The 15,538-nt window shown below is 39.8% G+C and overlaps 1 protein-coding gene across 2 annotated transcripts in view; it reads left to right on the top strand.

Moving 5' to 3' along the window:
* Nucleotides 1-2,367: 2,367 nt before the first annotated feature.
* GTF3C5 (general transcription factor IIIC subunit 5) overlaps nucleotides 2,368-15,538 on the top strand; it is a 36,562-nt gene continuing 23,391 nt past the window's right edge. Inside the window, exons 1-8 of one of the 2 annotated variants that reach the window (XM_074210812.1) lie at nucleotides 2,368-2,528; nucleotides 3,658-3,877; nucleotides 4,794-4,992; nucleotides 11,461-11,656; nucleotides 12,444-12,548; nucleotides 13,439-13,553; nucleotides 13,891-13,971; nucleotides 14,870-14,967. In XM_074210812.1, the coding sequence (XP_074066913.1) occupies nucleotides 2,406-2,528; nucleotides 3,658-3,877; nucleotides 4,794-4,992; nucleotides 11,461-11,656; nucleotides 12,444-12,548; nucleotides 13,439-13,553; nucleotides 13,891-13,971; nucleotides 14,870-14,967 (1,137 nt within the window). In that variant the 5' untranslated portion in view covers nucleotides 2,368-2,405. The remainder of the gene's footprint in view (nucleotides 2,529-3,657; nucleotides 3,878-4,793; nucleotides 4,993-11,460; nucleotides 11,657-12,443; nucleotides 12,549-13,438; nucleotides 13,554-13,890; nucleotides 13,972-14,869; nucleotides 14,968-15,538) is intronic. The other variant, XM_074210813.1, reaches the window with a different exon arrangement.

The following is a 15,538-nucleotide window of genomic DNA, read 5'->3' as shown; positions in this document are numbered from 1 at the left end:
CATATATGAAGCAGTATAGTTTGGCTAGAGTGTTGTGTTGGTGGTGGATTCAATTAATAACCTGAACTATAAAGTAAATGGCAGGAACATAAATTATCTGGATGCTCCAATGGGATACAGATATTATAAGAAGAGTCTAATGGTCCCTGAGTTACTAATTCTTATTTTTTTCCATTGAAATACCTATCCAATCTAATGATAAAAAGGGGACATGAGCCAAAGGAAACAGATTACATTGTCTGAACCATGGGGGGGCAGAATATGGGCTCCTTTTCCTTCCTTTGTTAAAAATATTTAATTTTTTTTCATTCTCTCTTCCACGGTTATCTCCTATAGTACCACAAATGTATTTTCTTATTGTTTCACCAACAGAATGGACCAGAAAAGTCAGAAAGGGGCTGACCTTCAGGGCTAACCCCAAATTCCTGGTGAATGTCATCAGTATCATCAGGTGCTCCCTGGGGTCATACTCCTTTACCTGCTCTCCTCCATAGAATTTATTCTCGTTACATCTCCTCACTTTTCTCTCTGATGTTTCCAGTTCTATCCCAACTTGTCTTACAGAATACAAAACTATCACAATTATATAGGTTTTCTCTAGTCTTGTGTCATTTTCCTGTAATCTTCAAGAAATAAGGCTAATGGCCATTCCTTCCTTTGCCTTAATTTCATCTTCTGCTTCCTCTAAAACATCATCTTTTTTTAAAAAATCATCTTCTTTCTCTCTTTAGCACTTTTCCAAGGGTTCTTTCTCTCAATCTGCAAAACAGATTCAAGTGTCTTCTATTATAAAGAAATATTCAAACTAACTAAATCTCTCTATCCTGCTGACCCTGTAGGTCAAAAAGTTAACAAAATTCTGCCTTCACAAAACCGATGCTCCAAAAAGTGACTCATTCTGTGGCTTGTTCACAGACTTATTTTAAATTTCAAAACAGATTTAGGATTACAAAACAAGTCTTCAATTCCAAATCCAGTACTCTTATTTCCATTATACCATAATGTCTCCTATTTCTCCCTTTCCTTCTCTATTTTCCTGTCCCAAAACCTGAACTGAGGTTCAACAAATTTTGACAAATGAGTAATGGATATGAAAATACTTTCCAAATATGACAAATGGAAAGCAATTTCATCATCAGTCATTTCTTTTGCTTCTGTTTCTGGGCCTTTGCTTTGAGGTTTTGTTACCATACTTGATAATAAAAATGAAGAAGATAAATATATTTTGAGAACAATAATAATAAATTTGTTGGTTGAAAAAATATTCTAGTCCTATCCAAGGCTCCATCTATCACAATGATTTCCCCCTCAGTTGAAGTTTAGCATCATATAATTGATTCTCTTTGATAACCCATGTGTTTGTGTGTGTGTGTGTGTGTGTGTGTGTGTGTGTGTGTGTGTGATGTGTGTGTGTTCTTTCTCTCTACTCCTTTTTATTCATTTTTTTAGGTTTTTGCAAGGCAAATGGGGTTAAGTGGCTTGCCCAAAGCCACACAGCTAGGTCATTATGAAGTATCTGGGGTCGTATTTGAACTCAGGTCCTCCTGATTCCAGGGCTGGTGGTCTATCCACTGTGCCGCCTAGCTGCCCCTAACTAGTCTTTAAAAAAAAATTATTTATTTAAGGCAATGGAGTTAAGTGACTTGTCCAAGGTCACACAGCTAGATAATTATTAAGAATCTGAGTTGGATTTGAACTCAGATACTCCTGACTCCAGGATCAGTGCTCTTTCTAGCACCATCTCACTGCCCCTCTCTAACTATTTGATACCTTTAGAATGGTTGATTCTTAACATTTTTTTCACGGTCATGGATTTTTTCTATTAAAATGCAGCTTAGTGACAAAGTAGCAAAGGCCAGACATAGTTCCCCTTAATGTTTCTATCTTCCTTCTGTGATTATCTCCAAACTATTAGTACATGTCTTGATGCACACACACACACACACACACACACACACACAACAGAGTTATTTGTATATTGTCTACCCCATATGACTGTGAACTCCTAGAGGGCAGAGGCTGTCTTTTAGAACTTGGACACAAGTAAGTGATTAAGAAATATTTGTGGAGGATGCCCGGCTGTGTGATCTTGGAGTCACAATCTGCCCATGCCCCAGCCAGATGCCACATGCATGGGTAGAGGGAGGTTTTTTGCTGGCCAACTCCTTCAACTCATGAAATCATAGGTCTGTTGCTCTAAAAAACTCAAGACTGAAAAAAAAATCCTTTAATTTGACAATTCCAGATGTCTCCACCAGAGGGCACCGGTCACTTGCGCTTGCCCGCCTGGTAGCCAGAGAGACATAGGAACCTTTCTTCCTCGGAACTCGCGACCAGGTGGCTCGGGGGACGGGTTTGGGAGCGCGCGGTTGCTCGTCCCGGAGCACGACGGGAAGTGGGGCGCCATGGCGGCCGTGTCGGTGGAGTTGCAGCAGGAGAGGCGCCTGGTGTGTGTGGAGTACCCCGGCGTGGTGCGGGACGTGCCCAAGATGCTGCAGACCCTGGGCGGGGAGGAAGGCGTTTCCCGGGTGAGAGCCCCGGCGGGCGGGGGCGCGGGCGAGGGCCCGGGGCGGAGGAGCGGCCGGCAGTGGGGGCGGGGCGGGGCGTCTCCTAGGCAACGGGGCAGAGGCCCCGCCTCCCCGCCTGGCCTTGGGGGATGGGAGATGCTGGGTGTTAAAGGTCAGTAGGTGATTGGGCCCCGGATGTGGAACTGGCAGAGACCTCAATGACCATCTAAGCCATTCCTCCCCTCCCCCCCCTTTTTAGGTTTTTTTTTTTTAGTTTTTTGTTTTTTGGCAAGGCAAATGGGGTTAAGTGGCTTGCCCAAGGCCACACAGCTAGGTAATTATTAAGTGTCTGAGACCGGATTTGAACCCAGGGACTCCTGACTCCAAGGCCGGTGCTTTATCCACTACGCCACCTAGCCGCCCCCATTTTTTAACCTAAGAGGGGATTGGAACCCAGACTCTCAAGGGCAGGTTGGATGTAAACCCCGTTGCTTTGATCCTGAGTCAGATCTCCTTCAACAGGACCATGCTGTTTCCTAATGCTTGTGTTTAGCATCCAGTTCCTGCAAGCCTTTAGTTGTTCATTCACTCTGCTCTCCTTTGACCTCAGGCATTTTTGGTGTTGGGATGGTGAAAGATCTTTCAGAACCATTAGATTTCATTTCTGTTGATATCTTAGCAACAATGGGGTCTGTTGAACCATTTCTCATTTACATTTTTTTATTTCTATTTTCTATTTCTCATATATAACCACACATACCTACATATACACATGCACACATAAATACATCTATACACATGTATTTGCATATATGTATGTGTGTATATATATATATATATATATATATATGTATCAAATTCTCAATTCTTTGAGCCTAATTTTCCTCTTCCATTAAAATGATTAGGTTTCTCTAAATCACCTTTAAGGTTCTTTTCAGATCTAACATTTTATAGTCTAAGATCCTTTCATTTCTTTCTTTCTTTAAATTTTATTTCTTTATTTATTTATTTTGAGACTTTCATTTCTTAAATTTTTCAGCTCTCATTTTGCAGCTTCCAGCCACTTCCCAAATTTGCAGTTGAATATTGAAAGACTTTGAGGAGGATGTGTTTGGGATGACACTGATGATTTTTTTTTCTGTCATTGCAGATCTATGCAGACTCAGCCAAAAGGTTAGAGCTGTACTTCCGCCCCAAGGATCCATACTGCCATCCTGTGTGTGCCAACCGTTTCCCTACCAGTAGTTTGCTGCTTAAGATCAAGAAGAAGACAAGACAGAGGAGAGCGGAAGGTGGAGGAGCAACTGTTGCAGAAGTCAAGTTTGACATGGAAATCTTGGGCATCATTACAACTGTTTACAAATTTCAAGGTAGAGGTCCCATGGGACTCATCAGTGCCCATGAGTACTATCATTTCAGGCCTAAGATAGGTGGAGGAGACATAAGAATGAACAAGAAAAACAAAAAGTACAAGACAAGAGGAGATGTAGAAAGGAAGAAAAATAAAAATATACAAATTATAGTGAGGGGTAGAGTTTCCCCAAGAACTACTTTAAGACTTAAGCTAGCAAGATGGAGTAAAAATGATAAAGGGTGCTCTTTCTAGAGCTAGGTTATTCATAGTATTAAAAAAAGTCTTTCAAACATAATATACTTAATTGAGCTGGACTAGACTCTAGAACTAGAGGTCAGACTCAAGAATTAATTCAGTCCCCTCATTTCACAGATCTGGAAGGGAACTTGACTTGCCCAATATCACAGCTAATTGTATGGCTAAGGATAAGATCCAAATCTCCTGATTGTTCCATTTCTTTCCATGCTATCTCTTCCTGTCAACTTCTGACATGTTGTAATATCACATAAACCGGAAGAATGTTGGTGTTGATCCAGGCAATTAAGTAGAAAGGAGTTTGCTGCAAAGTTAGTTCTGTCTTCAGCAGAGTAAATGTCTAGTGCTCTTCCTCAAGTAATACTTGCCTAGAACTTTTAAAGGATATTAGAGTTTTGTGCCTTGGAGTCAGGTGTTCTTAGGTGACAATCATAGAGTTTATATTGTAACCATGATTATGGGGTGTTTGTTTCTTTTTTGTTGTTGTTGTTTTTGCATGTCAATAGGGTTAAGTGAAAAGTCCAAGATCCCACAGATAAATGAGTATTAAGTGTTTGAGTCTAGACTTGAGCCAGGTCCTCCTGTCCTCATCCATGTTTCTCTATCCACTGTGCCACCTAACTTCCCCTAGAGTGTCTCTTGATCATAATGATAGTAATTTTTTTTACTCTTTCCAGGAATGTCAGATTTTCAGTATCTGGCAATACACACAGAAGCAGGTTGCAAAAACACTTCTATGTATGACAAAGTTCTTATGCTCAAACCAGAGAAGGAAGAATTCTTCAACCAGGAATTACCTCTCTATATCCCCCCACCAATTTTTTCTCGCCTAGACACCCCAGTGGACTACTTTTACCGACCAGAAACACAACATCGGTGAGTGTCTTCCGCACTACCAGGCTTCATCCAACTTCTAGGACTCCTTCAGAAAGCTCAGTAGTCATGTGAACAATAGGATTATTGAATTTCAGATTCTCTCCCTTTGACATAGTCCCAGGCAAGGAAGAGTTTCTAAATTATTGAGATCCAGTATGGTAGAGTGAAGTGTAAAGACTGATGACATCAGCATCTAATATTTACTAGGTGACTGTAGACAAATCACTTTTAATATTTAAACTTTCAATTTTCTCATCTGTAAAATGAGGATAATAATACCCATAACCAGATAATGTATGTAAAGTGCTTTGCAAACTTAAGCACTGTATAAATGTTAGCTGTAATCATTTATTGGTGGGGCTTTCCCCTATCAAAAATTGTGGAAAATAAGTATGTGTCAATTCTCTGTCCACAACCAGTGATTCCAGTGGAGATATTCAAACCATATGTAAATATGTAGACAAACACATACACATGCTTACATATATATATTCCTAATAATTTGTTTTGCCAGGTCGAGTTAACAAACATTTAATTATCTCTCATTAATGAAAGATCAAAAGGTGAGCCTTAGGTAAAAAGGAAGAAGGTGCTATAAATGGAAGTAAATGCAAAACTTTATTGAAGGGAACAACAGTGGGCTGGGTCCAAGTAGACTCCAGCAATGGGTAGTGGAGAGAGCAAATCTTTTCATAGGGTATTGGAGAGAGCAAATCTTTTCATAGGGTATTGGATATAGAAGGCAGGGTGGTGTGGTTTCTATAGAGACTGGGAGCTGTTGGGGTCTCCATTAGAGGATGCTTTGTTTGGGGGAAGGGGTCATCAAGGTGAGATTGGGCATTGATTGGAGTTTCTGTGAAGGTTAGGATTCCTGTCCTTGAGAAAGGATAATCAATGGGGCTCTACTGAGCAAGAATGAAACTCAGGCCTGGATCCACATTTCAGCCTTTTTATTTTAATTTAACTAAGGGGAACTGGGGTCTGAGGTAGGTCTTTCATAGCTGCTTTTAGCTGAGTTGGGGAGATGATGTCATCAGTTACAACAAAGGGTAAAGGGTGGACTATTGGTAACACTGGGCCCGAAGTAGCATCATGGATTTGACCATCTGCAATGTTGCAATGTTCCTTGTTTTTTGGATGATGTAAGCCTTCAGAACAAAGGAGGACTTAAGAATGACAAAAAGATGGTGATTAATGGGGTTAATATGGGAAGGAGCCAAGAGAGTATGTGGGAAGACTGAAACAAAGTAGACCAGGTGTCAGCTGATTTTTTTTCCTAATACATGAGGTTCTATCAGTTGGGTTTTTTAGTAGCATCCAGAACCAATTCAGACTGCTTAACATAGAAACAACATTCTTCATCCATTCAATAATTCTATTGTCCACATGACTACTTGGCAGTCAGTAAATCTAGACCTTGTCTGTTTTGTAAGGTTACAGTGGCTAGTTATCTTGAATCTGTAGGAGGCTTTTGGCTATATCATCAGGATTTTCCTGAAGGTCTTTTGATAGCACTGAAAGTAATTTAGAGAATTGTGATACCTCCTACTCTGGGTCCACTCCAGAAAGGATGCCTAAAACCGCTAAGAAAGGAATGAGAGTAGGGTCCCTTTGGTACCTTGCCTGGGTCTTGAGGGTGACAGGAAGGGACTGGTTGTTAGGAGCTACCTCAGTGTGGGGCAGCAGGTAGATCAGGGAACAAATACCCATCTGGTTGGTGGGAGGACATAAGTTTGCAGCATTCCCACAGAGGAAGAAGATCCCATCTCCTTTCAAGCATACACCAAGATAAGAGAGAGAAGAGGTGAGTAAACTCATCTTTCTCCCTGTACCAAAGTGAGAACCCTTGAGGGTTAGACCTATCATGAACTGTTTTACCTAATTGATTTTTGTATGTGAAGAACGTTTTTCTTTTTTAAAATTTTTTTTTATATTTGTAAGGTAGTGAGGTTAAGTGACTTGTCCAAGGTTACACAGCTAGGCATTCATTAAGTGTCCGAGGCTAGAATTGAACTGACTCCAGGACTGGTGCTCTGTCCACTGCAAAACCTAGCTGCCCCACCCCCCCATAAATTTAATAGCTATTCAAGATGCAAAATTTCTTAACCTGAAATTAAGTCCAGAGAGAGTCCATGTTTTTTATATTTTTATATTTTTTGAAACTCAATACAAGAGTCAGTAGTGACTCTTGTATTCAAAGAAAGATACATGTAAAGAGCCCCAGGGTGCCAGGCCATGAATAGTCATTGCTGACCTCTGAAGCTAGAGGGCAGTGCTTACTATTGTTCAGTTCTCTCTAATTATTGATAATATGAAAATGTCATTTAGCTGCACCTCTTAGGAGTAAATTCTCACCATTCACTGCTTCCCCAGGTCAAATCCGTTTAATATGACCTAGTAATGTCATTTGAGTGCTTCTTAAATTGCTAATTAAACGATTCACTTCTGCATATAGTTAGTAGAGTCAAAAAAAGCAGATAAATGGTTTCTGGGGTCTGGAATGAATTAGTTTTACTTTGGGTAAAGTGAGATAAAGTGTTTATATACCCCTGTCAAACTACTGCTAACTCTAGGACTCTGATTCTTTTTGGCCATCAGGTAATCATTTATTGGCTTAATTAGGGACCAAGTGCAAGAGTGCAGTAGGGTACATATTTGGAACTCTGTTCCTTCTGACCATACTAAAGGAATTCTGCCACAATTGTTCTCCTCCTCCATCCTACCATGGCCCAGTGTTTTCAAACAGTGGGTTTAGGTGGGGCAAGAAGGTAAAGAACAGCAGAGCATCTCAAGTCTCCAGGTTTCTCTTTTTCTAATGAGCATTTGTTTGTAGTTTGTCTTATTTGCTTTCTGATGAAGGAAAAGAACAAATTTTTGAGAAAAAAAATAGAGGGGGGGTGCTGGCTAGGTAGTGTAGTGGATAAAGCACCGGCCTTGGAGTCAGGAGTACCTGAGTTCAAATCTGGTCTCAGACACTTAATAATTACCTAGCTGTGTGGCCTTGGGCAAGCCACTTAACCCCATTTGCCTTGCAAAAACCTAAAAAAAATAGAGGGAAAAGACACCTGCATTTTTTCCCCAGGAAGTCAATTGATTATTCTTCTAGGTCGTCCTTCAAATAGCTATACAAACTCACATGTTTGTCTACTTCCAGGAGCTTTTACACTTGACCCCTTTGTAGATACCAAATTGAGTTTCTCACTATTGAAGTGGTAACTGAAATTTTGGGAAAAAGGCACCTGGAGTGACTTGAGAACAGATGTTAATAGATGTCTTGCCTTTATCTGTTGCCAGTTTTCTTATTTTTAACTGAAGTCAAACTCCTTTATGTTGGTTCTGCTGATTTCCCAAGGCCTCCCTCACAACTTTAAACATTCAAACTTTCTGTGACTTTCCATAGTGGAAAAATGGAAATGTTTCATTAGGGAATCCTTCATTTGGCAGTTCAGGTTTCTGTTGATAACAAGGAAAATTGACTTTTTCTCCCAAAATACTATTTTGAAGGAGGAAATTCTGCCTATTTTACTTCACTCCTCTTGGTTGTTTAAAAAAGAAATTTACTGGAATACTAGAATGAATAACCATAAGTGTCTCTGTTGGGAATTCGACAATAATAAATACTAAAAGGTAGTAGTTACCTCAACAAATAGTTAATGTTATGAATACAGAAGATACTACATAGATCAGCAAAATAGGTTACAGTTAGAAGGATCATCAGGCACAAAAACAATTATAATACAAATAAAATAAATATGCAAAGTAAATAAAACAAAAGTTTAAGAAAAAACCCAAATGCTATACTATATGAGGTCTAAGTAAAAAGGGTCATTTCCTACTGGGAAACAGCTTATTTAACATACTTCAAAAAGTCATGGGGATGGGAGGCAGCTAGGTGGCGCAGTGGATAGAGCACCAGTCCTGGAGTCAGGAGTACCTGAGTTCAAATGTGGCCTCAGACACTTAATAATTACCTAGCTGTGTGGCCTTGGGCAAGCCACTTATCCCCATTGCCTTGCAAAAAAAAAGTCATGGGGAGTGCAAGCAATGAATTTTTGAAGTTCACTGTCTCTGTGGGGAAAACCTATACTGTTTGCCTTCTTCCATACATATTTACCAAGATAACTCTAATAGCTATCCGAGACGTATGATTTCTTATATTAAACCAGATCCAGATAGAATATTTCAGCTTTGCAAATTGTTTTCTAGAATCAATAACCTGTTTTAAAAACAATCTCTTGAGTTACAGGGCATTTTTTTCCCTTTAAATTGGAAGAGACATTAAAGATCATTTAGTTCATACCCTCAGAGGAAGACATTTGAGATCTTAGAGGGTAAGTGACTTGCCCAAGGGCCCCAATTGGTTAGTGACAAAGCTAGGGTTAGAACTTGGATGAGAATTTCTTTTATGTTTTTTCTTTATTCTTATGGTTTTTACCCCTTAATTTAATTCTTCTTTCACAGTATGACTAATATGGAAATAAGTTAAATACGAGTGTACATGTACATACCATATCAGATTGCTCACTTCCATGGGGAGATGAGGAGAGGGAAGGGAGGGTGGTAGATATTGTGGAATTCAAAAGCTTACAGAAAGATGATTGTTGAAAATTATTTTTGCATGTAATTGGAAAAAAATCAAAAAGAACTTGTATGGGAAGCCACTAAAAGCTACATCTAGAAAGTACTTCAACTAAGTTTTAAAAGAAACAAGAGATTCTAAAGATTGACTAAAAAAAATCAGTGTAAACAGCCATATCTGTCCTGCAAGGCAAGGAACCTGGAGTGACCCAGCTCACCATCATTGGGAAAGAAAAATTGGGTCTGAGGGGCAAAATGAAATGAGAATTCTGGATTTCTTTCTGCAGGGCTAAGGAGGGGAAGAGAAGGAGGCACTGGCAGGAAGGTTGGGGGAAAAGGGTATTTCGTGCATGTTTCTTGTTCCACTATGCCCTCCAGCACCCATTGAAGGGCTTCCACTGGAGCCTTAGGGATAGTTTGTGCAGAAGGTAGGGAGTCTAGAGATGTAAAGGGGGGAGGGGGCAGCAAGATAGCTGCTTTGACTGGACAGGAAAGGAAATAACATGTAATGAGAATGGAAATGTAGATTGGAGCCAGACTGTGCAAGTTTTATAAGATGAACAGTTGTTCCTATTTGATCCTAGAGGTGGCCATTGGAGTTATTTTAAGGAGGTGAGAGGAAGTGACATAATCAGATATGAGGAAAATCATTTTTATCAACTTTATGTTGGATCGGTGGAAGAGAAGAGAGACTTTAGTCAGTGATACCAATTAATGCTGTGAGTGCAAGGTGGTGAAGGCAGGATGGAAGATGATTGCTTTGAATTTTTAGACTTTTTTTAGGGGTTTTTTTTGTAAAGCAGTGGGGGTTAAGTGGCTTGCCCAAGGCCACTCAGCTAGGTAATTATTAAGTGTCTGAGGCCGGATTTGAACTCAGGTACTCCTGACTCCAGGCTGATGCTGTATGCACTGCACCACCTAGCCACCCCTAGTCTTTTTAAAAATTGATCACAAAAGCAATTAAAATTTTTTAAGTTCCCAGATTGGTTTCATTTAAAGTTTATAGAACTTTATTACATTCCTATATGATAATTCAGATTTAAAGTACTTAAAAGTTTACAAAGTGCTTTTCTCACAATGACTCTGTGAAGGAGGTAGTGCACATATTCTCAATTTACAAATGAGTTGACTGAGGATCAGAGAGGTCTAGTGCTTTATCTGTAGCCACACAGCTAGTAACATGAGAACCAAAATTTCAGCTTTAGTCTCTTTACTACAAAACCGCTATCTTTCTATGATACCAAATTCCTCCTCTATGGGTGTCTATCTTTAACTAAAGTTCCTAGTTGAAAGCCAATTGTGAGTATGGAGGTAACCTTGGCATCTCAAAGGTTCTATCAGTGGAGTGTATTCTCTCTTAGTTCTTACCAAGGTAAAAAGACTTCATGCAGAGGTCTGTGAAAACTTTTTATATTTCTGTTCAAGAGCTAGTCTCAACAGTTTTGGAGAGACCAAAAAAGGTGAGCTGAGTTTGAGGATGTGTTTGACGGTACTGTGATTGTCTTAAGGGGTGGAGGGAATCTGTGGCAGGTGAAAATCATTGGAATGATATTTTTTTAAATTTATTTATTTATTTTGAATTTTACAATTTTCCCCCATCTCAATTCCTCCCCCCCCCACAGAAGGCAGTCTGTTGGTCTTTACATTGTTTCTGTGGTATGGAATGATACTTTTAAAAGATAATATATCATGCAACCATTGAAAAAAAGAGAAGATTGACCACTAGGTGCAAGATTTTTTTGACTACAGCAACTAATGGAGCCATCTGTAAAAATGTGAAAGGGGAATCCACCTTCATAAAAGCATGATTCCTTGAAAATTTTTGAAAATTTAAAGGATGTCTGTTATGCTTGCTGTGCTCTTACATTTGTGCGTGACATTCTCCTTCAGGGAAGGCTACAATAATCCACCTGTCTCTGGGGAGAACCTAATTGGTCTGAGCCGAGCTCGGAGACCCCACAATGCAATCTTTGTGAACTTTGAAGATGATGAAGTGCCCATGAAGCCACTGGAAGCTGCTGTTCAGACCTGGAAGCGGCTGTGCACTAACCCCATAGATAGGAAGATGGAAGAGGAACTGAGAAAGGTAGTAGTCTTGGAGCACTTCACACTATGACACCTCATCAGAAGAAGCCCAGGCCTGGAATTAACCGCCTCATATTTGCTCAGCTGTTTGGATTTGGGCATGTTTACTTTTTTTTAATCATTTCATTAGCAGATGTGAGTTTTTCACCTCCAGATTCAGTTCTAAAGGTAATATCAATAAATACTTCGTCTTGTAATCTCAGGAAAACTCTTCCTTCACACTCCACCAAGCAGCTTCTACTGGTATAGACACCTAGATTGGGGAGAAGTGCTTAGATTGCCCAGATGAAGCTTATGATTGCAACTCAGGTAGTTCCATTACTCCACATTCCCTTACCCTTGACAAAGTTTACACTATTAGTTTGTATGTGCCTTTGGAAACGACAACATTCTGTTTTCCCATCAGATTGTATACTTCTTTTCACCTTACTTTACAATGCTTAGTGCACAATGAAAAGTGAATTGAGTCACTGAATCAGGTCTTATTCTCCTTATTTAAGGGGAGTTAAACTGAGATTATACATTTCCAACATAAAAGTTTTGTTACCAAAACCAAAATAGTATATCACCAGGCTTAAATAATTTCTAAAAGTGTTCTTTCAAAGAGCTTTGAATGGAAACAGTGTAGGAGTTTTAAACCATGAGGATATAGAAAATATTTTTAACTCTTCCCATGGCTTCCTTTTTCCCTTGATAACAATCACCAGCAACAAATTCCATGATATTCTAGAGTGTGTCTATTTGGAACCTGTGGGTAAATTCTCTTTCTGTTCTTCATCATTTTCTAGCTGTTTGAAATTCGTCCCATCTGGTCCCGTAATGCTGTCAAGGCCAACATCAGTGTTCACCCAGATAAACTCAAGGTCTTGCTTCCCTATGTGGCTTATTATATGGTGAGTATCCTGACATCTATCACCTGTCTTGCTGCATCTATGCATTAAGTTTTGCTCTGGTTGCCAAATGATTTAGAGTGGAAAAGGGATTTAGAAGTCACCTTCTTAAACAGTCATGGAATCATAGCCATAGTCTTGGGATCATAGCTCTAGAGTGAGAAGAGACTCCCAGAGCAGTCCCTAACACTATGTTAACTGTACAGGATTGTACTCTCTTTGTCCCTGCTCTTGAATTTTTTCTGTGTTCCACAACCTCTTTCTCCCTCATTAAAAAAAAAAAAACCCTCTCCAAATGAAAGCAGAACAGACACATCAAGAAATTGCCACCACTAGTACTAGGGGGCTTAGTTTGGGATCTCTTTTGCTAAGAGAAGTGTGTCTGGTCTGTATGAGTATTCTGTCTTTATGTGCTTGGGTACTGAATGTCTGTCCTTAGCCCCTTGTGTTAGCTGTCCTCTCTTATTTGTGTCTGTGTCTAGCACCAGCATGTCTGCCCCCCTTAATATTCTTCCTCTAGGCTCCATGCAGGCCCCCAGGGGACTGGCCCTGGCTCTTGATTCTTTATCCCCCCATTTCATATGTCCTACCCTGGACCCTCCATGGAAAAAAGTCCTCTTTCTGCCCCTCCTCTCCATCCCCCCACCCGCAATCATCTCCCCCATCCCTGAATTTTGATCCCTCTTTTCAGTGCCATATGGCAAATTCACATAATGTAAAAATCACTTTACACAGAGATCTTCAAAACAGTCTACCCACATAAAGTAAGAACTGTTTGTATTAGGAAGATTTCATCATCATCATCATCAGTGTTTCCTGAGAAAACATGGAATTCATTAGCTTTTTAGGAACCTGGATCCTTAACTCACCTCCTGAAATTGTATCTTTTTCAGATAACTGGTCCCTGGAGGAGTTTGTGGATTCGGTATGGATATGACCCCAGAAAAAACCCAGAAGCGAAGATTTATCAAGTCCTGGATTTCCGAATTCGCTGTGGAATGAAATATGGTAAAATAAACTGTCATAACAATAAAAACCAAAGGAAAAACCATACCTCAATTTATTTGCTTTTAGTCTTTTCAGTTTCTGATTTGTTTTATACTTATTCTTTTTTTCTTATATGGATGACTGTGTGGATGAATTTTAACTCTTATTGCAGATAGGCCAAGAATATTTTCATGTTTGCTTAAATAAGGATTTCTTGGTTGCTTGAGCTTCTGATTCTCTTCAGTTCTTATCCAGTATTTCTTATAATCTTGGGACTCCTTCTGATCCTAGTCTTTTTTTCTTTGAAGCCAGTTTTATTTCTTTGTACCTCAGTTGCTGTTCCCTTCTTTGTCTCCAGGATATGCCCCCAATGACATGCCTGTCAAAGCAAAACGCAGCACCTACAACTACAGCCTCCCCATCACAGTCAAAAAGACACGTAAGTAATGGTTGGCTTTCCAGCAAACATAGGAGTGATTTGCCTTCCAGCTAGTTACCTCCCAAAAGGCCATATGGGCAAACAAATTGAAATCATTCTATAATGGTACAAGGACTTGTGGGAGAAAGAATGAATGAAAAAAATTATTTTAAGTGTTTTCTGTGTACCAGGAACTATACTAAGCAGTGGGATTACAAATAGAAAAAGCTAGACAGTCCTTCATCTCAAATTGCCCTTACAGTCTAATTGGGGGAGACAGCCCAGAAAAGAATGTTTTAACTACAAAGTACATCTTAAAAGTACAGTGATGAAGTGTATGGCGAGGCCCAGAGTTGCATAGATTAATTGGGCTAGGGGACTACAGGAAGAAGAAGCAGAGCATTTCACAATTAATGGAGCTGTTAATATCAATTTTATTCAAACTATGAACAGTAAAGCAGCCCAGGCAAAGAGAACAAAAGAGGATGGGGCACTGTCCTCTGGTAGTAGCATTCTTCCTACTTGACCATCCCAGATGACTTGGGGAGGGGATCTGAGACAAGAAGATGGGTCACCCCTGACAGCAATGATTCTTCCCACCACCACGGGCTTTGATCTGGAATGATCTTCAATAGTAAGCAGTTCATTCCTCATTTGGCAAATGAGAAAACTAAAACTCAGAGATATGGAAAGCCCTGCTGCTCAAGGTTATGCAAGTAGTTAGTGGAGAGTCTGGATTTGAACCCAACTTTTTTGATTTTGAATCTAAATTCCAGTATCTGGATCTCCACATGAAGTCCAAAGGAATTCATTCCCATACATAAGAGATGATCAGCAGGAATATAGGCATCAAGAGAGTAAGTGAAACTGAATATGACATGTAAGAGGGTTGAATTTCAAAAATTCTTTCATCTTCCAGCCAGCCAGCTGGTCACCATACATGACCTGAAGCATGGACTGGGCACGTCGGGGACAGGGGGTGTCAAGAAATCAGCCTGTAACAAGTACAAGCTCAAGGTGGGTGCTATCAGTTTTATCCAGAGCAATTATGGGAAGAGGGACAGCTAACCTTGCTTTTTTTAAATCTCTGCTAAGTGTGAAGGCCATGAATTGTCCTTTTCAGGGTCTGTTTTACACAGTGCCTGAGTCCTATCTGGGTTCTGGGGTGAAGCTGTGGCTGGTGCCAGTGACCTACAAATAAACATCCTTTGACCCTTTCAAAATTTGTCCATGAATATTTAGTGAAGGACTCAGTCAGCATACTGACTATCTACCATAGTAGATACAATACTAGGCAGAGACATTGTGGGAAGTTCAGCTGAAGAACACTACTTATTGATATTTCTAGCCTTGTATGGGGAGCCTTTAGTCTGGTTGGGAAGCGAAGGTGTAATCATGTGAATCAAAGAGATGAGTATTAAGACACTGTGTCACTAAGTGCTATATTATGTAGAACAGTAAGGGTTAAAGAATTTCAGAAACGGGAGAGGAAGATATAAAAGACTACAACTACAACTTTTCTCTTTTCATCCCCTCACAAACCCACTTTTCTGAATGCTATAAGATTATAGTAGCTAGAAGAGTATCT

The sequence above is a fragment of the Macrotis lagotis genome, chromosome 1, assembly GCF_037893015.1.
Source record: "Macrotis lagotis isolate mMagLag1 chromosome 1, bilby.v1.9.chrom.fasta, whole genome shotgun sequence".
Taxonomy (NCBI): Eukaryota; Metazoa; Chordata; class Mammalia; order Peramelemorphia; family Peramelidae; genus Macrotis; species Macrotis lagotis.
Note: the sequence above shows the minus strand (reverse complement) of the source record. Positions and strands in the feature narration are given on the sequence as shown.